Source organism: Hemibagrus wyckioides, linkage group LG04 (assembly GCF_019097595.1).
Source record: "Hemibagrus wyckioides isolate EC202008001 linkage group LG04, SWU_Hwy_1.0, whole genome shotgun sequence".
Classification (NCBI taxonomy): domain Eukaryota; kingdom Metazoa; phylum Chordata; class Actinopteri; order Siluriformes; family Bagridae; genus Hemibagrus; species Hemibagrus wyckioides.
In genome coordinates, this window is record NC_080713.1 from 1,390,362 (window position 1) to 1,413,875 (window position 23,514).

General features: G+C 41.6%; 1 protein-coding gene across 1 annotated transcript; it reads right to left on the reverse strand.

Moving 5' to 3' along the window:
• Window positions 1-18,950: 18,950 nt before the first annotated feature.
• LOC131351990 (secretory phospholipase A2 receptor-like) lies at window positions 18,951-20,881 on the reverse strand. Its single transcript, XM_058387780.1, has 2 exons — window positions 20,091-20,881; window positions 18,951-19,957 (listed from the first exon to the last, which is right to left on the reverse strand). Exons 1-2 carry the CDS (start codon window positions 20,807-20,809, stop codon window positions 19,954-19,956), a joined length of 723 nt encoding a protein of 240 aa, XP_058243763.1. The 5' UTR covers window positions 20,810-20,881; the 3' UTR covers window positions 18,951-19,953.
• Between the last annotated feature and the right edge of the window lie 2,633 nt (window positions 20,882-23,514).

A 23,514-nucleotide genomic window follows, 5' to 3' on the forward strand; every position in this document is an offset into this window, starting at 1 on the left:
GGCTATTACAGAAGTTTGGGATTATTTTGTATTATTTTTATTATATTTAAATTTTACCTTTTTGTATTCTCATAACGGCTGTATTTTCACTGTCTGTGGGCTGATGTATAAGAGTTTTTGTTTCCACGCTCGCAGACTGTGAATCTAAAGTGCCTAGTGGATCACACAGAGAGAGAGAGAGAGGATTGTACGCCGAATAATATAGAGCTAAAAAATTTTTAGTTGTATTATCATCAGCTCTGCGCATAATTATTTTCTTTATCTAAAATCTAAAATTGGCTTAATATTTTTATTTATTTATTTTTATTTTATTTTTCTTCTCTTTTACCTGTACCTTTCTGTGGAACCTCTGAGCCTGCACTGCTTCTTGTACATTTTTGAGAGAATGGTGTCAGAACAAATTCTTTTGAAGTAACTGAAACTGCTCCATGTGTTCCTGGTGGTAAATCAAAATTCCCGGTCACATACAGTTTGTATTATCTTTAGATAATTAGATAATTCATCCACCTCACAGGCGTGGCATATCAAGATGCTGATTAGACAGCATGATTACTGCACAGGTGTACCTTAGGCTGGCCACAATAAAAGGCCACTCTAAAATGTGCAGTTTAATTATATCATCAGGATTTTTTAATTGGAGGTCCAAAGTAATTAAACAAAGGACATTGTTTTTAAACTTACATGTAGTAATTTCAAAATAAACAGGAAAAAACAGCATGGGCAGCAATAAAGGCACCCTTCCTTAATATTTGGTTGCACACCCTTTCACAGCAATGACAGCCTCCAAACGTTTCTTGCAGCCATCTATAAGCTTCTTGCATTTCTCTGCTGTTATTTTCTCCCACTCTTCCTTTGCAGTTTGTTCAAGCTCTTGAATGTTTGCAGCGTTCTTTTTCCCAATGGCAGATTTCAGCTCACCCCAAAGATTCTCAATGGTATTGAGATCAGGACTCATTGCTGGCCATTTTAAAACTATTTTATTCTATAAAATATTTGTATATATATATATAAATCTATTTAGTCTATTTTTTTTTTTCAACAATTCCTGTGTGCTTTTGGATGTGTGCTTTGGGTCTTTGTCTTGCTGGATGACCCATGATCTTCAACTCAAACCAACTTTTCTTACACTAGGTAGGACATTTCACTCCAAAATCTCTTGGTAATTCTCTGATTTCATGATTCCTATGATATGGTCAAGGCCTCCAGTACCAGACGCAGCAAAGCAGCACCACAGCATTATGGATCCTCCACCATGCCGAACTGTTGGTACGGTGTTCTTTTCCTTATAAGCTTCATTGCGTCGTCTGTAAACAAACTGTTGGTGCACGTTGCCAAAAAGCTCTATTATTGTTTCATCTGTCCACAGAACATTTTCCCAGAAGGATTGTGGTTTGTCCAGGTACTCTTTGGCAAAGACCAGTCATTCCATTTTATGTCTTGTCTTCAGCAATGGTGTTTTCCTTGGCCTTCACCCATGAAGCCCTGCTTGGTTTAGTGTGCGGCATATAGTACTTGTTGAAACCATGACCCCAGACTGTTCCAGGTTGGCCTTCAGGTCTTTGGATGCTAGACATGGTGTTTTTTCCACCATTCGCACCAACCTTCGAAGAGTTCTCTCATCAATTTTCCTCTTTCCTCTACATCCCTCTACATAGAGGGGTAGTGGTGGCTCAAGTGGTTGAGGCTCTGGGTCGTTGACCGGAAGATCAGGGGTTCAAGCCCCAGCACCGCCAAGTTGCCACTGTTGGGCCCTTCAGCAAGGCCCTTAACCCTCTCTGCTCCAGGGGTGCGGTATCATGGCTGACCCTGCGCTCTGACCCCAACCTCCAAGGATGGGATATGCGAAGAAAGAATTTCACTGTGCTGTAATGTATATGTGACAAATAAAGGCTGTTTCTGTTTCATCCAGGGAGGTTCTTGACAGTTCCATGCTTGGCAAACTTCTTAATAACATTGCATACTGTTGAAACAGGGATACCAAGGTCTTTGGAGATTGCCTTATACCCTTTGGAGGTCTTGTGTTTGCTAATAATAGCACTTCTGATGTCCTCAGACAGCTCCTTTGTCTTCACCATTATGACAAAGGAACAGGGAGTAACATGGCTTTTTAAAACACTGAAGTCATCATTTAGTGGATAATTTATGTCACATGGGACTGACAGTTTAACACAGGTGATTCTCATTTGTGATTTACCACAGGTGAATCAAAATGTATTTCCATACTGATTTATAGTAAAGGGTGCCAATACCAGTGTCACAGCAAGCTTTAAGTTTTTAAAAAAAAATTCTCCTATTGTTTTTTTTTTATTGTTGTTTATCAGCTCTTTTGTATCAAACACAAGTTCTCTGTAGAAAAAGGCTGTTTCACTTGATTAACTTTTTCAGGAGATATTCCACATTATCTACATAACCATCAAGGGTGCCTATAATGGTAAGCAGGACTGTAAACGTTTGCTCAGTCAGTATATTTGTTTTTCCAATAGTAAAATTTTGTTGCACAATATCTTACACACAGCACAATAAAATATTAAAAATATAAATGTATGTAATATTTATGTAATTTACATGACTACTCACCAAGATGGACATTTAAAAAAAAAATTGTGTGCAGGATTTAAGAAATGATGAGTGTATGTTATGGAGGTGTGGCCTCAGTAGCCCTGCAGTGCTGTGTACATGTGATTGAGGAATTTACAGGGGAGAAAATGAACTGAAATTGAATCTTAAATCTGGTTGTTTTAACCAAGATTATGCTGGAAGATATTTTTTTAAACTACATTTAAGTTCCTTGTTATAGGCAAACCTGCAATTTTGCAAATTCCCAGTTTATTCCCATTAATTCCAGTTAATTCCCAAATATTCCCATTAATTCCTAGGGAAAGTTTCCAGCCTGGAAAATTCCTGGAATTTTGCAACCCTAGAAAGGCTTGAAAGACATTACAAACTTCAAGATACCATCTCACTGAGCACTGAGGCGAATCAACAACTTGTCACAGTGGTGTCACACCAGCCTGTCTGAGAACCTGTGCTGATCAGCTGGTCTTCATCTTTTCACAGATCTTCAATAGATCACTGGAGCTGTGCGAACTTCCTGCCTGCTTCAAACATTCCACCATCATCCCCGTCCCAAAGAAACCCAAGATAACAGGATTTAATGATTACAGTCCTGTGGCTTTAACATCTGTTGTCTTGAAGTTGTTTGAAAGACTGGTGTTGTCTAATCTGAAGAACATCACTGGATCCTTACTGGACCCCCTGCAGTTTGCTTACCACACAAACAGGTCCGTGGATGATGCAGTCAACATGGGACTGAACTTTGTGGATAAATCAAGGACTTATGTGAGGGTCCTGTTCTTGGACTTCAGTTCAGCCTTCAACACTATCATCCCAACACTCCTCCGGACCAAACTGACCCAGCTCTCTGTTCCTAGCTCTATTTGTCAGTGGATCACCAGCTTTTTGACAGATAGGCAACAACTAGTGAAACCGGGGAAACCCACAACAAACAGCCATACTACCAGCACTGGTGCCCCCCAGGGTTGTGTCCTCTCTCCACTGCTCTTCTCCCTTTACACCAATGACTGCACCTCTACTGATCCATCTGTCAAGCTTCTGAAGTTTGTGGACGACACTACAGTCATCGGCCTCATCCAGGATGGTGATGAGTCTGCTTACAGGCAAGCGGTTGAGTAGCTGGCTGTCTGGTGTAGTTTCAGCAACCTGGAGCTAGATAGATAGATAGATAGATAGATAGATAGATAGATAGATAGATAGATAGATAGATAGATAGATAGATAGATAGATAGATACTTTATTCATCCCAAAGGGAAATTCACAGTTTCCAGCAGTATCCACAAACACAGGTAATAGATAGAATAGGAATGAATATAACAAAAATACTAAAATACCCAAATTAGGGTACAAAAATATAACAAAAAATATATCAAATAACAAAATATAAAATATTACAATATATAACAGAATATTACAAAATATAGCAGAAAAATGCTAAATACAGAGATTAAGGAATAAATATGGAGAATGAGATGAAAAACAAGATAAGTAATGTGCAGAACAAGTGTTTGAGGTTACAGACCTAGTCGATGTGCAAAAACTGTGTGTTTATGAGTCCTGTGTAAATCTCAGTTTATTTAGAGTTCCGTATAAACCGGAGTGTAGTGAGAGTTCTGTATAAACCGGAGTGTAGTGAGAGTTCTGTATAAACCGGAGTGTAGTGAGAGTTCTGTATAAACCGGAGTGTAGTGAGAGTTGTGTATAAACCGGAGTGTAGTGAGAGTTGTGTATAAACTGGAGTGTAGTGAGAGTTCCGTATAAACCGGAGTGTAGTGATTGTTCCGTATAAACCAGAGTGTAGTGAGAGTTCCGTATAAACCGGAGTGAGAGTTCTGTATAAACCGGAGTGTAGTGAGAGTTCCGTATAAACCGGAGTGTAGTGAGAGTTCTGTATAAACCGGAGTGTAGTGAGAGTTCCGTATAAACCGGAGTGAGAGTTCTGTATAAACCGGAGTGTAGTGAGAGTTCTGTATAAACCGGAGTGTAGTGAGAGTTCCGTATAAACCGGAGTGTAGTGAGAGTTCTGTATAAACCGGAGTGTAGTGAGAGTTCTGTATAAACCGGAGTGTATTGTGTATAGTGTGTGTTTTATTGTACAGTCCAGGACAGAGAGAAGAGTAGTGTCAGCACTGACTCCTCCCACCCCGTGTTGAATTAAAGAGTCACATGGCATGGGGGAGGAACGACCTCCTCAGTCTGTCAGTGGAGCAGGGCAGTGACACCAACCTGTCACTGAAGCTGCTTCTCTGTCTGGAGATGATGTTGTACAGTGGGTGCAGTGGACTGTCCATGATGGACAGGAGCCTGCTGAGCACCCTCCTCTCTGCCACTGATGTCAGGCTGTCCAGTTCTGAGTCCACAATCGAGTCCGCCCTCCTCACCAGCTTGTCCAGACGTGAGGCGTCCTTCTTCTTTATTCTGCATCCCCAGCACACTGCCGCATAGACGAGGGCACTCGCCACAACAGTCTGATAGAACATCTGCAGCAGCTTTTTGCAGATGTTAAAGGAAGCCAGCCTTCTTAGGAAGTACAGCCGGCTCTGTCCTTTCCTACACAGAGCGTCTGTGTTGGCAGTCCAGTCCATTCTTTCATCCAGCTGTACTCGAAGGTACTTGTAGGACTTGACAAACTCCACACAGTCGCTGTTGATAGTTACAGGCTCAGGTTGAGCCAGGTTGAGCTCAACATGCTCAAAACTGTGGAGATGATTGTGGACTACAGGAGGAATACCCCTACACTCCCCCATTCACCATCATGAACAGCACTGCCAGAACAGTGGAGTCATTTAGGTTCCTGGGCACCACCATCTCTCACACTGCATGAAAAGTGTGATTTTCATCAGTTAACGACACTGTAAATTGCCACAGAATTTCAGGTTCACGGGAATGTGCAGGCAGCACAGATAATTGTTGGGAACTGCCAAAAATTGACGTGGAATAGGCTTGGCAGTTGACCCCCCCATGTTCTTATCACCTTGGCCTGGGTTTAGCTTTCATATGTAAATGACTACAGTGAGCTATACAAATGCAAACCAGGGTAGTGTGGGGAGGGGGTTTGAGAGTGGGCTTATTAACAAAATGTAAAGAAAATCTAGTATAAAAAGCTCAGTCTTATGTTAATTATAGACTTTTAAATTGTTGCTTGAATTTTGAATTGATATTTGTCTTACACCATGTCCTAACTACACACGACATGATTCTGCGACACATGCTAAAATGTATCTTTTCCATGTTAATCAGTTTTTGTCCTGACCAGCCTAACCAGTTTTAGAAACTGTTTCTATTTCTGCGACGTTGCGGCTGACAACACCTATACAGAGATCTCAATGAAAGTTCTGTGCATTAATAATATTAATCATCAAAAATGGATGAGGAGAGACTGATTATAGATGTTTAATAGCAGAAATATATAATAAATCCCTCAAGTTTTATAAGCAAAGCCATAAGAAGTAGAGGGGTGTATCTCTCTATGCATGTGCACTCTTGTGTGTGTGTGGACTGCGATCTCTTCAGCTGCAGTACGAGAAAGCACACAAACAGAGAAAAACTGTTATGATTGGCTGTGTTTTATGATTGATCGTGTTCAGTGTGGACACAAATTTCCTATTACTGGAATCATATCACATCGCATCTAGTTAGACTAATTACCTTGTGTACCACTAAAAGACACAAAACATTAATAATAATAAACAAATAAGTGTGTGTGTGTGTGTTCTTTATTTTGGTATGGTTGTGTGTATATATACATACATCTATATATCTATATCTATATCTATATCTATATATATATACACTATGTTGCCAAAGTATTCGCTCACCTGCCTTGACTCGCATATGAACTTAAGTGACATCCCATTCCTAATCCATAGGGTTCAATGTGACGTCGGTCCACCCTTTGCAGCTATAACAGCTTCAACTCTTCTGGGAAGGCTGTCCACAAGGTTTAGGAGTGTGTTTATGGGAATTTTTGACCATTCTTCCAGAAGCACATTTGTGAGGTCACACACTGATGTTGGACGAGAAGGCCTGGCTCTCAGTCTCCGCTCTAATTCATCCCAAAGGTGTTCTATCGGGTTGAGGTCAGGACTCTGTGCAGGCCAGTCAAGTTCATCCACACCAGACTCTGTCATCCATGTCTTTATGGACTTTGCTTTGGTCACTGGTGCACAGTCATGTTGGAAGAGGAAGGGGCCAGCTCCAAACTGTTCCCACAAAGTTGGGAGCATGGAATTGTCCAAAATGTCTTGGTATGCTGAAGCATTCAGAGTTCCTTTCACTGGAACTAAGGGGCGAAGCCCAGCTCCTGAAAAACAACCCCACACCATAATCCCCCCTCCACCAAACTTTACACTTGGCACAATGCAGTCAGACAAGTACCGTTCTCCTGGCAACCACCAAACCCAGACTCGTCCATCAGATTGCCAGATGGAGAAGCGCGATTCGTCACTCCAGAGAACGCGTCTCCACTGCTCTAGAGTCCAGTGGCGGCGTGCTTTACACCACTGCATCCGACGCTTTGCATTGCACTTGGTGATGTATGGCTTGGATGCAGCTGCTCGGCCATGGAAACCCATTCCATGAAGCTCTCTGCGCACTGTTCTTGAGCTAATCTGAAGGCCACATGAAGTTTGGAGGTCTGTAGCGATTGACTCTGCAGAAAGTTGGCGACCTCTTCGCACTATGCGCCTCAGCATCCGCTGACCCCGCTCCGTCAGTTTACGTGGCCTACCACTTCGTGGCTGAGTTGCTGTCGTTCCCAAACACTTCCACGTTCTTATAATACAGCTGACAGTTGACTGTGGAATATTTAGGAGTGAGGAAATTTCATGACTGGATTTGTTGCACAGGTGGCATCCTATCACAGTTCCACGCTGGAATTCACTGAGCTCCTGAGAGCGACCCATTCTTTCACAAATGTTTGTAAAAACAGTCTGCATGCCTAGGTGCTTGATTTTATACACCTGTGGCCATGGAAGTGATTGGAACACCTGATTCTGATTATTTGGATGGGTGAGCGAATACTTTTGGCAATATAGTGTATATATATATATATATATATATATATATATATATATATATATATATATATATATATATATATATATATATGTATTGAAATTATAACAAATAAATGTTTTTTAAAAACAACCATACCAAAATAAAGAAAATCCACATTTGTTCAATGCTTTATCAATTCAGTTTATTTATTGAACATTTAATGAAAGTGAAGTCAACTGAGCGTTATTGTCATTCTGCTACATGTAGGAACATACAGTAGAACAAAATATTGTATCTCTAAGGCTCTAAGGACCAAATTACAGAACAGAAAATACTTTTTATTGTATACAACTAACAAAGTATATAGCAAATGATTACATAAAGTAAAAAAAAAATAGTAACATTTTAAGACAATAGTCTGATCCTCACAGCACTCCTAGACCTCAACCACTGTACACTGTGGCATGACTATAGTAACTTTTTCTGTTGTTTTGCTTAAATACACAGTGGATGTATTTAACACACATCTTCCAGCAATGCGCTCAACAGGGAGAAATGATGCTGGGTATCAGATGTCTTTCCCCGCAAACTCCAAATTTCTATTGGTTTTTCATAAAAATGACAGTCTGGATGGGGATGAGGCCAGGAGACTTGTGCAATGACGTGTTTAAATTATTACCTTTTGACACAACATGCACAACAATAAACCTCTTGATAATAGCCAGCTGTGGTTCTGCTACAGGGTCAATGGTAGGTTACCCTTTTGCATGTCTTGGCAAAACAGTCAATATCAGTTATACAATTTTCAGTGTACATTTGATGTTACATGGTCAACATTGCATTTCTGTCATCCTCATCCAAGATTGTTTGCTGGAATGGAGACAGAGGCTCCACTGTACAGTTTAATGCTCTCTGAGCTCTTCCTGGTTACGTCACTTCGCATGTGACGAGCCTCGGCCAATCAGGTGCTAGGTCACGGTGACGCGGTATGTTCCTCCAATCACAAATGAGGTCACAAGACAAAGCGCGGAACCAAAACATACAAACAGAGATGTTACTCTTTCCTGGAATTCGCTTACCGTTTTCATTTTTATCTCCGCTCTTTACATTTATCTCCGCTCTTTACATTTTCTTAGATCTTTACGTTTTCTTCGCTGTTTACAATGGCTATCCAAGGAACTGAAGAGGAAGAGGCGGCTGCACAGTCCTAAAATCGTGGTAAGTCTAAATTCTTCTAACGTCATAACCCACGCTTTCATTTGGCAGAACCAGTGTAAGTTTTGTAACAAAGCATTTTTACTTGTATTTTGTAGGAGGCAGTCCGCCCGCTACACAACTCTGAGGAAACTGTAGGCGCTATGACCCGGAGCACGGGGACGGATTAAAGATATGGGCTAACATGCACTCTGTTGTTTCAGAAGCAAATAAACACGTTGTTGTAACTCCGTACTTTTTGCCTCTACAGATTAAGCTCACCATATAATGGGGTCCTCATTTTATAAAGTCACCTCATTTTAGTGGGAACACTGTCCATAAGCCCGGAATTGCGCAATGAAGGCCTGGATAAAAATAACTTTGTTGGAAAGTAATTTTCACTGTGGTGGTGTTGTTGTTGTTGTTGTTATTTAGTTGTTAGATTCAAGAAGCTTTATTGTCATTTCAACCACATATAGTTGACGCAGTAAATAGTGAAATTAAACAAGGTTTCTCCAGGACCTGGTGCTACGTAAACATACAACATAGAGTTCAAACCCAAGAACAACACAGAGCTAGGACCGAAAGTTCGTCCAAGCCACATAAAGTGTAAAGTGTTATACAATTCTGTAAGTGTTCTTAATTCTGTTTTTGTTATTTATCTGTGTAGTTATGTTTGGTTGGTTGTAGTTTTTAAAAAACCCATTCATTTTTTTCTAGTTGCCTGCAAGACATACTACGAGACCGTGCGTAGAAATTTCTGGTACAGCCAGCCAGAGCTAGCAAATGTGGCTGCAGCTAATAAGACCTCAGCCCCGAGTCGCCAGAGGAGGAAGAGGGTAAGTGTAAGGTAAGGGTGTTGTTTATTATATGTAACAATTGTGTTTTCAGCTCTTGGAGGCAGGGCAAAGTGTACTGGCTGACGAAGTGGACTTCTGGAGGGGAATCACTGCTGACATAATGTCAGACGAAGAAGACGGTGCTGTTGATGGAGTCTCAGGGTGGATTGTGAGACCTCCATCGTTCCGCATCCAGGAGCTCAGCAATCTGTGTGCTAAGACCAAATGAACTAATGAGCTAAGACCAATCTGTGTGCTAAGACCAAATACTAGGACCGCCAGGTACAAGAACAGTTTCTTCCCCCAAGTAATCTACCTCATGAACAGTTAAATGTTCCCCCATTGTGCAATAAAAATATGTGCAATAACCTTATATTTATTTGTTACCACCCTACATTCCTACATCTCATCTTACTATAAAAATATGTGCAATAACACTATATTTATTTGTTACCACTATATATCTCATTTTATTCTATTCATACAATTTATTTTATGTTTCTATTTAAATATGTGTATTTCTATTTCTTATCCTTTTTTGTCTGTGTATTTATGTTGTCTCTGTGCACTGGAGCTTGTAACACTAAAAAAATTCCTTGTATGCACAAACATACTTGGCAATAAAGGCTCTTTCTGATTCTGATTCAAGGCTTTTGTATTGTCACACCTTCAAGGCCTGCTCACTCAAGACCTTTAAAACTGTAACGCAAGTTTCTTTTCACTGGACTTGGTGACTACAGTACCATCGCAGTGTGTTCTGCTCTACAAAAAAAACATTCCTGCTGAACACTACTTCAGAGTCCCCTGGTCTGCTTCGGTGAATTCACAACAATAGCCACACTTTTGTGTTTGGGTTTGTATTTGAATGTTTTTGCATGCATGACCTCACAACTGATGTAAGACGTGAAGACTTTCATGCATGACTTCAGATCTGACCTAAAAGATGTAAAGTGGTTTTATTATTAGACTTGTGAATGTTTATGGAGATCTACACTGGACTGGTGATCAGAAATATTGCAGTGAACTCTTTATGCATGTGAACACCTAAACTACACTATATTGCCAAATGTTTTGGGACATGCTTACAAATCATTAAATTCAGGTGTTCCAATCACTTCCATGCCCACAGGTGTATAAAATCAAGCACCTACAAACATTTGTGAAAGATGGCGCTGGTGAGGTTGGCTGCCGTCACGACTCCTCCGACCCCTTTTTCTTTGTTTTTGTTTTTTAATTTAACTTTCAGTACAGTAAAACCAGCAAATTCTTCAAAATGGAGTGCATTAGGTATGGCAGAGATACTCTTATTTCTATTGGTATACAATGTACTCACAATTCAATGATTTTAACCCCGGATCCAAGCTGGCTGAGTGAGATCCTGAGGGTGAACAAAGGACGCGACCTGAAGCAGCGGCCCTGGGGAAAACGAGTCGGCATCAGGAACATGCTGAGAGCCTGTGCACACCGCACACCTTTGCCTAGCATCCTGCTCGCCAACGTCCAGTCACTGGAGAACAAGCTCAGTGACTTCAGGGCCAGGGTAAAGTTCCAGAGAGACATTCGGGACTGCAATCTCCTCTGCTTCACCGAGACATGTCTGAACCCAGCGCTGCCAGCCCCCGCCATCCAGCTGGCCGAGTTCATCTCGGTTCACCTCATGGACAGAACACTGGTATCGGGGAAGTCAAGGGGAGGCAGCATGTGTTTAATGGTGAACAGTAGCTGGTGCAACAGGACGAAGATTGTTCCTCTCACACGCTCCTGCACACCCAACCTGGAACTATTGAGCATCAAATGTCGTCCTTTGTACCTTCCTCGGGGGTTTACATCAATCATATTCAGCACTGTTTATGTTCCACCTCAGGCGGACACAGACACTGCTTTATGCGAGCTGCATGAAGCTCTTGAACAGCATCAGATTCAACACTGGGATGCTGTGCTTGTTGTGGCGGGAGACTTTAACAGTGCCAACCTCAAACGCGCAGTGCCGAACTTTTATTAGCATATCACCTGCCCCACCAGGGGTGAAAGGACACTGGACCATTGTTACACGACAGTTAAAGATGGCTACAAGGCACAATCTCACCCCCCATTTGGGAAATCCGACCACACCGCCTTCTTCCTCATGCCAAAATATAAACAAAGGCTCAAGCAGGAAGTTCCAGCTCAGAGGGAGGTTGCACACTGGACGGACCAATTGGTGGTCGCTCTACAGGACGCACTCAATGACACAGACTGGGACATGTTCCGGCGCAGCTCTGATGACATCAATGTGTTTACAGAAACTAGCAGACGATACTGTGCAGAAAAACACCATCAGAACGTTTCCCAATCTGAAGCCGTGGGTGGATAAGACCATCCGTGATGCTCTGAAATCTCGCACTGCTGCCTACAATGCAGGACTTCCATTGGGTGACATGGACTCGTACAAGGCCGCATGATACAACGTGCAGAGAGTGGTGAAGGAGGCGAAGCAGCTCTACGGGAGGAAACTAGAGTCACAACTCCAACAGAGTGACTCTAGGAGCCTGTGGCAGGGACTAAGGACAATAACTAAGGACTATAAAGCACCAACATCCAGTATGATGAATGCGGACATGTCTATTGCATCCTAGATCCTTTACCCACATCTTTCCTTAAACAGATATTGCCAGTAGCTACCGAATCCCTTCTAAAAATCATTAATTCTTCTCTAAGCAGAGGCTATGTGCCTAAATCTTTTAAGCTAGCAGTTATCAAACCCTTGATTAAAAAACCGGACCTCGACCCCTGTCAGCTGTCCAACTATAGACCAATATCAAACCTGCCCTTTATCTCCAAGATCCTAGAAAAGGCTGTAGCACAGCAGTTATGTTCAGACCTGCATAGAAATAACATTTATGAAATGTATCAGTCAGGATTCAGGCCTCATCATAGCACAGAGACAGCACTGGTTAAAGTGGTCAATGACCTGTTACTGGCTTCTGATCAGGGTTGTGTCTCCCTACTGGTGTTACTCGATCTTAGTGCAGCTTTTGACACCATTGACCACACTGTTCTACTTGATACACTAGAACATGTTGTTGGTGTTAAGGGAACAGCCCTCTCCTGGCTCAGGTCTTATTTGACTGACCATTATCAGTGTGTAGATCTAGATGGTGACTTCTCCATGCATACCAAGGTTATGTTCGGTGTTCCACAAGGTTCTGTTTTAGGCCCACTGCTTTTCTCCCTATATATGCTACCCCTTGGTGCAATTATTCGTAAACATGGTATTAGCTTCCACTGTTATGCAGATGACACACAGCTATATGTTTCAGCTAAATCAGATGAGAGACACCAGCTTATTAAGATAGAAGAATGTGTAAAGGACATTAGACACTGAATGGCCACTAACTTCCTCCTGCTTAATTCGGACAAGACAGAGGTGCTTGTACTAGGACCACAGGCAGTTAGAAGTGAGCTTTCTGATTACAGAGTAATGATGGATGGTCTTTTGGTTTCATCTTGTCCAGCAGTAAAAGATCTTGGTGTGATTATTGATTCTGGTCTTTCATTCGAAGCTCATGTAGATAATATCACTAGGGTAGCCTTCTTCCATCTTAGGAATATTGCTAAGATAAGAAATATGTTGTCGCTTCATGATGCAGAAAAATTAGTTCATGCTTTTGTTACCTCTAGGTTGGATTATTGTAATGTCTTACTGTCTGGATGTTCCAGTAGGAGCATACACAAGCTCCAGTTAATCCAGAATGCAGCAGCTAGACTCCTCACCAGAACCAGAAGATATGAACACAACACTCCTATTTTAGCCACACTACATTGGCCCCCAGTCAAATTTTGCATTGATTATAAAATCCTGTTACTAACCTATAAAGCACTAAATGGTCTCACGCCACAGTACCTGAGCAATCTTTTAGTCTTTTATGATCCGCCACGCCTACTCCGATCAAAGGGTGCTGGTTACTTGGTAGTACCTCAAATAGCAAAGGCTACAGCAGGGGGCAGCGCTTTCTCTTTCAAAGCCCCAAAGTTATGGAACAGCCTTCCAATTAGTGTTCGGGATTCAGACACAGTCTCAATGTTTAAGTCTAGGCTGAAGACACATTTGTTTAGTCAAGCTTTTAATGTATAGTTTTCTTAGGTAAAGGAGCAGATCTGGAAGGTTCATGGTCATAGAGTGTTTGGTGACTGGGATGTGTTGGATGCTGTCATCTTACCACCCTCACAAGTCACTCAGGTTTGCTGACTGTGAAGTGGTTGGATGCTTTATGTCCCAGGAAGCCTTCATGTCTGTGACCTTCTGGCTCTCCCTTTTAGTTATTCTGTCATAGCTAGTCTTGCCGGAGTCCCTGCCTGCACTTTACACATAATTCTACACTGTCTTTAAACATCACATGATCAGAAAGTTTGCCAGTTTCCAGTGCGACCACTGCCCTACCCCTGGTCAGAGTCTCGCCGCTTGATGGTGCCCACTGATGCTGTGGATGGATCTGTGTGGACCAGGAGACAGCCATGGACAGAGCCACCATGGTGGGGACTTTCACACCATCACAGATCTGCCATTTCATCTGTCAGCCCGTGACAGCAAAGAACTAGTGTTTATAATGACCTTAGAAACTACAATGACCTAATAGTTCCTCATGGGTCATTGATTGCTGTTGTAGAAAGGACATTAATCAGCTACAGTTACATTATTTTCTGTTTAGTGTCACCCAAATGAGGATGGGTTCCCTTCTGAGCCTGGTTCCTCTCAAGGTTTCTTCCTTTCCATCCCAGGGAGTTTTTCCTTGCCACCGTTGCCACAGGCTTGCTAATTAGGGATAAAATAGTCTAATTATAGAATTTAATAATTTATTCTTATTTCTAGTTTATTAGTTATTTTTTATTTTTTATTATTATTTTTCATTTTCCCCTCCCCTTTCTCTGTTTTCTTCTTTTGTAAAGCTGCTTTGAGACAATATTCATTGTAAAAGGCGCTATACAAAATAAATTGAATTGAATTGAATATTGCAGACGAGCTGAACACCTTCTACACTCGCTACAGATAATGCTAATAGCTACAGACAGGAAGAGAATGCCAACACCAGAAGCGCATTCATCATCTCTGAGCATGATGTGAGGAGAGCCTTCAGGAGAGTGAACACCAGGAAAGCAGCAGGACCAGACAGAATATCAGGTCGAGTCCTCAGAGTCTGTGCTGACCAGCTAGCACCTGTGTTCACAGACATATTCAACATCTCCTTAACCCACTTGGCAATCCCCACATGCTTCAAAGAGTCCATCATTGTTCCTGTCCCGCATCCGCATCCATTATTCGGATGGAAACCCCATCCGGCTTCCCTCAATGACTATTGCCCTGTAGCCTTGACCTCAGTAGTGATGAAGTGCTTTGAGCGGCTGGTAAGAGACTTCATCATCTCTTCACTCCTTCACACATCAGTCACTCACCTGGACACTAGAAAGAATTATGTTAGAATGCTGTTTGTCAATTACAGTTCAGCGTTTAACACTATAATCCCCTCCACACTCACCACCAAGCTGGAGAACCTGGGACTCGGACAATCTCTTTGTCAGTGGATCTCCAATTTCCTAACTGGCAGACCACAGGCAGTAAGGATGGGCAGATGTCTCAGCCTCACTCAACCTCAGCACTGGACCCCCCCAGGGTTCTGTTCTGAGCCTCCTGCTTTACTCCTTGTACATGTATGACTGCATGGCCACTACCAACTCCACCACCATCAAGTTTGCTGATGACACCGTTGTGGTCGGATTGATCTCCGACAACAATGAGATGGTCTACCTGGAGGAGATTAAGACTCTGGAGAACTGGTGCCAGAGGAACAACCTCCACCTTAACGTCAGCAAGACTAAGGAGCTGATATTGGACTTCAGCAAAAATCAGGAGAGGAACTACCGGACCCCTGTGATCAACAAGAGCCCAGTGGAGAGAGTGGACATCTTCAGATACCTCGGTGTTCACATCACGCAGGACCTGTCATGGTCCTGTCACATCAACACCGTGGTGAAGAATGCCCGGCAGCGTCTCTTCCACCTCAGATGCGTGAGAGACTTTAGACTGCCTGCTAAGGCACCGCTTTTCATCACCTTATTTCACTACATGACCACCCCATATTGCTGCTGTCTGCACTTTGCACATTATTGCACACTATTCACTTTATATAGTTCTGTATAATACAGTTGTTTACATTTTACATTTCTTATATATATTCTATATTTTATATACATATTCTGTATATATATACCCTACCTTACTTTATTTATATTTATATTTTATTTATATTATATTATTTTTATTTATCTACTGTGCAATTGTAGTTTTTATTTTATATTTCGTATTTTATATTTTACATTTTATCCTTGTCTTTTTTCTGTCCTTATTCCTTTTTCCTTTTCAAGGGTTAAAACAAATAGTCATGTAAGGATTTCAAGTGTAAGCACATTCAAGTGTGGTACCATGATACACTATATTGCCAAAAGTATTCGCTCACCTGCCTTGACTCGCATATGAACTTAAGTGACATCCCATTCCTAATCCATAGGGTTCAATATGACGTCGGTCCACCCTTTGCAGCTATAACAGCTTCAACTCTTCTGGGAAGGCTTTCCACAAGGTTTAGGAGTGTGTTTATGGGAATTTTTGACCATTCTTCCAGAAGCGCATTTGTGAGGTCACACACTGATGTTGGACGAGAAGGCCTGGCTCTCAGTCTCCGCTCTAATTCATCCCAAAGGTGTTCTATCGGGTTGAGGTCAGGACTCTGTGCAGGCCAGTCAAGTTCATCCACACCAGACTCTGTCATCCATGTCTTTATGGACCTTGCTTTGGTCACTGGTGCACAGTCATGTTGGAAGAGGAAGGGGCCAGCTCCAAACTGTTCCCACAAAGTTGGGAGCATGGAATTGTCCAAAATGTCTTGGTATGCTGAAGCATTCAGAGTTCCTTTCACTGGAACTAAGGGGCCAAGCCCAGCTCCTGAAAAACAACCCCACACCAAACTTTACACTTGGCACAATGCAGTCAGACAAGTACCGTTCTCCTAGCAACCGCCAAACCCAGACTCATCCATCAGATTGCCAGATGGAGAAGCGCGATTCGTCACTCCAGAGAACGCGTCTCCACTGCTCTAGAGTCCAGTGGCGGCGTGCTTTACACCACTGCATCCGACGCTTTGCATTGCACTTGGTGATGTATGGCTTGGATGCAGCTGCTCGGCCATGGAAACCCATTCCATGAAGCTCTCTGCGCACTGTTCTTGAGCTAATCTGAAGGCCACATGAAGTTTGGAGGTCTGTAGTGATTGACTCTGCAGAAAGTTGGTGACCTCTTCGCACTATGCGCCTCAGCATCCGCTGACCCCGCTCCGTTAGTTTACGTGGCCTACCACTTCGTGGCTGAGTTGCTGTCGTTCCCAAACACTTCCACGTTCTTATAATACAGCTGACAGTTGACTGTGGAATATTTAGGAGCGAGGAAATTTCACGACTGGATTTGTTGCACAGGTGGCATCCTATCACAGTTCCACGCTGGAATTCACTGAGCTCCTGAGAGGGACCCATTCTTTCACAAATGTTTGTAAAAACAGTCTGCATGCCTAGGTGCTTGATTTTATACACCTGTGGCCATGGAAGTGATTGGAACACTTGATTCTGATTATTTGGATGGGTGAGCGAATACTTTTGGCAATATAGTGTAGGTTGCCACCTGTGCAAGGGCTTGCCAAATGTTTTGGGATGTCTGCCTTTACTTGCGCTTGAAATTTAATGACATCCCATTCTTAATCTGTAGGGTTTAATATGGAGTTGTCCCACCCTTTGCAGCTATAATAGCTTCAACTCTTCTGGGAAGGCTTTTCACAAGGTGGGCCAAGCCCAGGCCCTGAAAAACAACCTCACACCATAATCCCCCCTCCACCAAACTTTACACTTGGCACAGGAAAGTACCATTTTCCTGGCATCCATCAAACCCAGACTCATCCATCGGATTGCCAGACATAGAAAAGCGATTGGTCACTTCAGAGAACATGTCTCCACTGCTCTAGAGTCCAGTGGTGGCGTACTTTACATCACTGCATCTGATGCTTTGCATTGCACTTGGTGATGTAATGCTTAGATGCAGCTGCTCAGCCATGAAAACCCATTCCCTGAAGCTCTTTACACACTTTTCTTGAGCTACTCTGAAGGACACAGGAAGTTTGGAGGTCTGTAGCTATTGACTCTGCAGCAAGTTCTGTGATTTTACATGGCGTACCACTTCATGGCTAAGTTGCTGTTGTTCCTAATTGCTTCCACTTTGTTATAATAACTCTAACAGTTGACCGTGGATTCTGACCGTAGTGACGAAATTTCATGAATGGACTTATTGCACAGGTGGAAACCTATCACGGTACCACGCTTGAATTCACTGAGCTCCTGAGAGCGAGCCATTCTTGCACAAATGTTTGTAGAAGCAGTCTGCATGCCTAGGTGTTTGATTTTATACACCTGTGGCCATGAAAGTGATTGGAACACCTGAATTCAATGATTTGGAAGGGTGTCCCAAAACATTTGGCAATATAGTGTATTTCAGTGTGAGGTATACCATTTATTTAAGGAATTTCACCATGGAATTAATAACGTTCTTTGAATCTTGAATTGAATTGTTGAGTGAGATACTGCTGACAATGGTCGAGAGAGAGGAATGCAAAGTGGAGGTTTTGCCAAGCAAAGTGGAGGTTGTGAAACTGACCAATTAACCGGTCTGCTTCAGGTGAAACATTGCTTCAGATGAGAGACAGCTTCAGATGGAGATGGTTTCAAATGAGACAAAAGAAGATGAAATAGAAAAGGAAGGAATGTTGGAATGGACAAGTAAATGTCCAGACCTTAACCCTACTCAGATTCTGTGTTTGGATCTTATGAGAGCTGCACTTAAACAGATCAAATAACAAATAAAAAAAAACTATTATAGATACTAGATAAAAATTTGCCAAAAAAACCCCCTGAAAGATTGATAAATTCCTACAGAAAACATTTATATTTGTTAAAGCCGGTGCTTTATTTTACTGAATTATAGGGGCTGCTGATTTTTTCCTGCCTGGTTTATGAAAGTGAGTTAACTTTCAGGAAGAAAATAACTATATATCAGTGTTTTGTGTTTCTTTTTGACCTGACTGTATAAGGACTTTTGGGACAATATACGATGGATCACATTAATTCAATTCAATTCAATTCAATTTTATTTTATTTTTACAGAACATAAGAAATATAGTACAATAGCTTAATATTACAAAAAGATTAATATTAGACAAAAAGTTCAAAATTAATATTAGACTTTTATTTAAAATTATTTGTATTAATCCCTACATCAGTGGACCAAAACCTCTTTATTAAGTCTAATAATAAAACCAGCTCAAATCTTTTAGGTCAGTTCTGAGGTCATGCATGAATGTCTTCACATCCTACATCAGTTGAGAATGCAAGCATGCAAAAACATTCAAATGCAAGAGAAGCACAAAAGTGTGGCTATGGAGATAAACAAATAGACAAGATGCTGCAGTGAAAGTACCAAAGTAAAAATATTAGTTAATAGTTAGATAGCATTAAATCTTTAAGGTTAAATAACATTAAAATAGGCTAACTAAAGGAAAAATAATTAACTATTTGTCCTTAAACAGATAAACAGAAATCTATAGATAAATATATCACATACGATTATTATGCCTGTAATACACGCATGTCCACCAGAACATTGACATTGACTCAAACAATTTCTTTTAATTCTAAATTTATTTGTATTCTACACTGGGCAGGAATTTTTAAATGAAAATATATCAATTTACAAAAAAAGATAATAGGTGACAAATATCAGGAAAACAAGGATTTAAAAAATACAAACTATAAACAATCAAAGCATTCAGACCTATTAAACAAAACAGTGGCATTCAGGAACAATCATTTTGATGTTGTGTGATTTGCATATCATTGTCAAAAATTATGTACACATTAATACATATTTAGAATTAAAGTCAAAATATTAATCCAAATATCAGTATTTTTAAATGAGAAACATTTTGTGTCACATATTTTACTGAAGAATATACAGTTTTCTCCTTATTGACTGATGGCTTAAACAGTAATAAAGGTGTAATAAACTTTATAATGAGTGTAAATTTGTACATTATTATGAACTCTGACCCTCCACCAACAAATAACCTCCTCAGCTGTTCAGTTCTTCTATCAGAACCTAAAACTAAAACCAAATTAAACATTAGTAAAGAAAGCTAATAATATTAAATAATAGATGATTACATTGTGTGATGCAGTATACAGTATAATCTTCCTGAAGGAGATGTGTACTTGTGTAAAATCACCTGTTTAGAAAAAGAGAGAACACAGTAAGACATCATACATTTTACAAACTGAGAATTTTTCATGATTGTAAATCTTTTTTATCTACAAAAATTTTATTTACAAACAATTTCTTTGATTTATGATTTGACTTACAGCCAGTAGCAGACAAAGTTCAGTTTCTCGTTGCAGTTCTGGTTCTTCATGTTGTTTGTTTTGGTGTTGAGAGCTCCACAGCGGTAAGATTGAACTGGACATGAAGGTATTGAGACCAGGCTCCCCAGCTGCTCCCCGTTCACCCAGAACCATTTTCCATCCATGAAGCGCAGGCCGGTCCACACGCTCTCTGTCTCTGTCCCCACCGTCTCTAGATTCAGCTGCTTCAGGCTCCACTCGGAGGTCACAGAGGCCAAACCAGTGTAATTAGTCCTGCAGAACTCCTGAGCCTCTTCCCAGGTCTTCTTCTCCTTCACCAGGATCAGGAACCGATCACAGAAGAAAGTGTCCGTTTCCGTACATAGTCTATTTGACCACAATCCAGTGTCATATATGAAAGCACAGTCTTCACCTTTTTTTTTTGAAGGTGATCCTGATTCCCATTTTTGAAAAAGACAGGGATCTCCATTAGACCATCTCCAGGTGGTGAAGGGCTTGTACAGCCCAATCCAATTGTCATATAAACCGGGTCCTGATTCTAAAAGTCGTTTATTTTCTTCATTAGAGGTGATGGTGGCCAGATCTCTGTAATATTGTCTGCAGTATAACTGAGCAGAATCAAAAGTATAGTAGAATTGAATAAAAATATATTCTCTAGTCAGACCCACAGCCACACCACAACCAACAGCCAGCAGTAAAATAAAAAAGAGTGATCTCATCTTTGCTCTGAAGTGTCTGAGCTCAGTCTATCTCTACACAATGTCCCCACACAACGTCTTAGCATGTCTACACTAACTCAGTCACTCATTTCTTTTTAAATTCATTTAAAACACATGCAAAATAAAACAAAAGATCTGGGCCTGTATTCACAAAGCTTCTTAAGCCTAAAAGTTGCTCCTAGTGATGAAATTCTAAGAAAATTCATAGAATTTTTGAATGAATTATGACATTTTCTTAGAATTTCCCCTTAAATTTAGGACTAAATCTTAGTAAAGATAAAAATGATTCACAAAACATCTTAGCCCTAAAAACAGCTCCTAAGGTAAAAATTGTTAAGAGTAGAGAGGAGAACTTTTAAGAGGCTTAAGAGTTTCTATAGCAGAGGACAAAATGGCGGAAAGAAGAAATATTCTCCAAACCGTGAACGATTGTGAGTTAATTAAACACTACAGATTGGATCACAATGGGATAATGTTTGTGATTACAAGATTTTAGACATTGTTGCAAAATGGCCAGGCTCAACACATGATGCCAGGATACTGTCTGAGAGTGGCCTGAGACAGCTTTTTGAAGGACATTATGTGCCAGTTAACTGTCATTTGTTAGGGGACAGTGGCTATCCATGCAAACCATGGCTCTTCACACCTTACCTCCACCCAGACCCAGGACCACAGCTAAACTTCAACAGGTACCTAAACAGTAGACTAACAGTGGAATCATTGTGTATGAAAATAAAATGTAGTTACAAATGTGCTTGAATATACTACAAACAAGAAATAGGCTTTAATCAAACATATTCACATTATTGTTGAGTGCATTAGGCCACTTTAACTTGTGATGTCTTTTGCACTGACTTTTTGAGCCCACAAGAAAACATGCTCAGTAGTTGAGCAGGGTATTGGCCAGCTGAAGAGGAGGTTTCATGTGTTTCATGGAGAAGTGCGTCACCAGCTAAGGTCTGCAAAGTCATTACGGCCTGTGCAGTGCTTCACAACATCTGCAAAGCACCACAAATCCCAGAACCTCTCGAAAGCAGCCATGGTAACAGTGATGAAGATGACGGTGATGAAGATGATGAAGATGAAGACATTCAGTTTACCCAGGGGAGAGACATGTCTCAGAGTGGGATTTGTCACAGATCTCAATTCACAAATTTGCATTTTTAGGTAAGCAACAGTTGATGTAATATCCAAACTGGTGTCTGTAGCTTATTGAACAAACATTCCATACAACTGTAGTTGAACACAAATGCTGTTATAAAAACCATGTGACAATGATACACTTTTTATTTGTCATTCTTCTTATATTTTAGCAGCTCAATTTTTAGCTTATAATACTCCTCCTGTAAACAAAGAACTTTTTTGTGCTGTGTGAGGGTATCAATATCGATCTCCAATTTTCTGTCCAGCAGGGATGGTGTTGAGTGGCTGCAGGAGGCAGGCTTACCTGATACACTGGCTGAGGCTAAGGGTCGCACACCTGCGACGTTGATGACATTGACGGCCCCAGTTCCCGGTTTGCACGCGCATGGGGCAGGCAAAATTCCCATCACCACCTCCACATCGGTGCCAGCTGGTAACAATGACCCTCGGGAAGTTGGCCAATGGTGAGGGTCGTCGATGTCAGGCGGGGCGACGTGCCAGTCTACGTATTTTCGGTCATCAATTTTTACATCAATCGCAATGTCAAATCGATTTGGTTGTGATCAAGCTAGGGTGTCCCCCGTAGGCGACACGCGTCATCCCCGCCCAAACGGCGTGAGAAATGAGCGAGGACTACCTACCTGCCTACCTGCCAAAGGATGAGGCAGGCTAAAGAAGCGAGTCCAACTATGCCTGGGTACCATTAACAATGGTACAATGACCGGACGACCGAGGAGACTTACAAGAACAAACGCAACAGTGGAAGACTCGCCTTGGCGATAACGGCATGCGATTAAATACGAAGAAGACAGAGTACATGGAGTGCGGTCCGCAATCAGATGGCTCCATCACTGTGGATGGAGTGGACCTCACAAAGGTCACCGAATTCAAGTACCTTGGGTCAGTCATGAGCAGCGACGGTGACCTGCTCCCCGATGTCTGTGCTCGCATTACTGCCACATGGATGAAATGGCGACAAGTCACTGGAGTCCTCTGTGATCGCCGAATGCCGCATCGCCTCAAATCCAAAGTTTATCGGACCATTGTCCGCCCAGTCGCCTTGTATGGATCGGAATGCTGGCCAGCCGCTGCCAAGCATGAGCAAGCCCTCCATGCGATAGAGATGTGCATGCTACGGTGGAGCCTCGGCCTAACAAGATGGGATCATGTCATGGACACCGACGTCCGGAAGATCCTCGGAATCACCCATATTATAGATAAGATGCAGGAAGCTTGGCTACGATGGTACAGACACATGGTTCGAAGCGCTGACAATTCTGTAGCCAAGACAGCCATGCGAATCAGCCCTCAAGGAAAGCGGCCACGGGGGAAACCAAAGAAACGCTGGATGGACAAAATCACAGAGGACATGAAACCCTGAAGATGCCCTTGATCGCGCCAAATGGAGAAGACAATGCAAAAAGGCGGACCCTGCGACGCAGCGGGACTGAACGCCAGGAAGAAGAGTCACTTTACATTTCACTTTACTTTTTTTTATATTAATCCTGTTTTTATATTAATCCATGTGTCAATTTGGTATTTGCATTCACTGTATATCAATC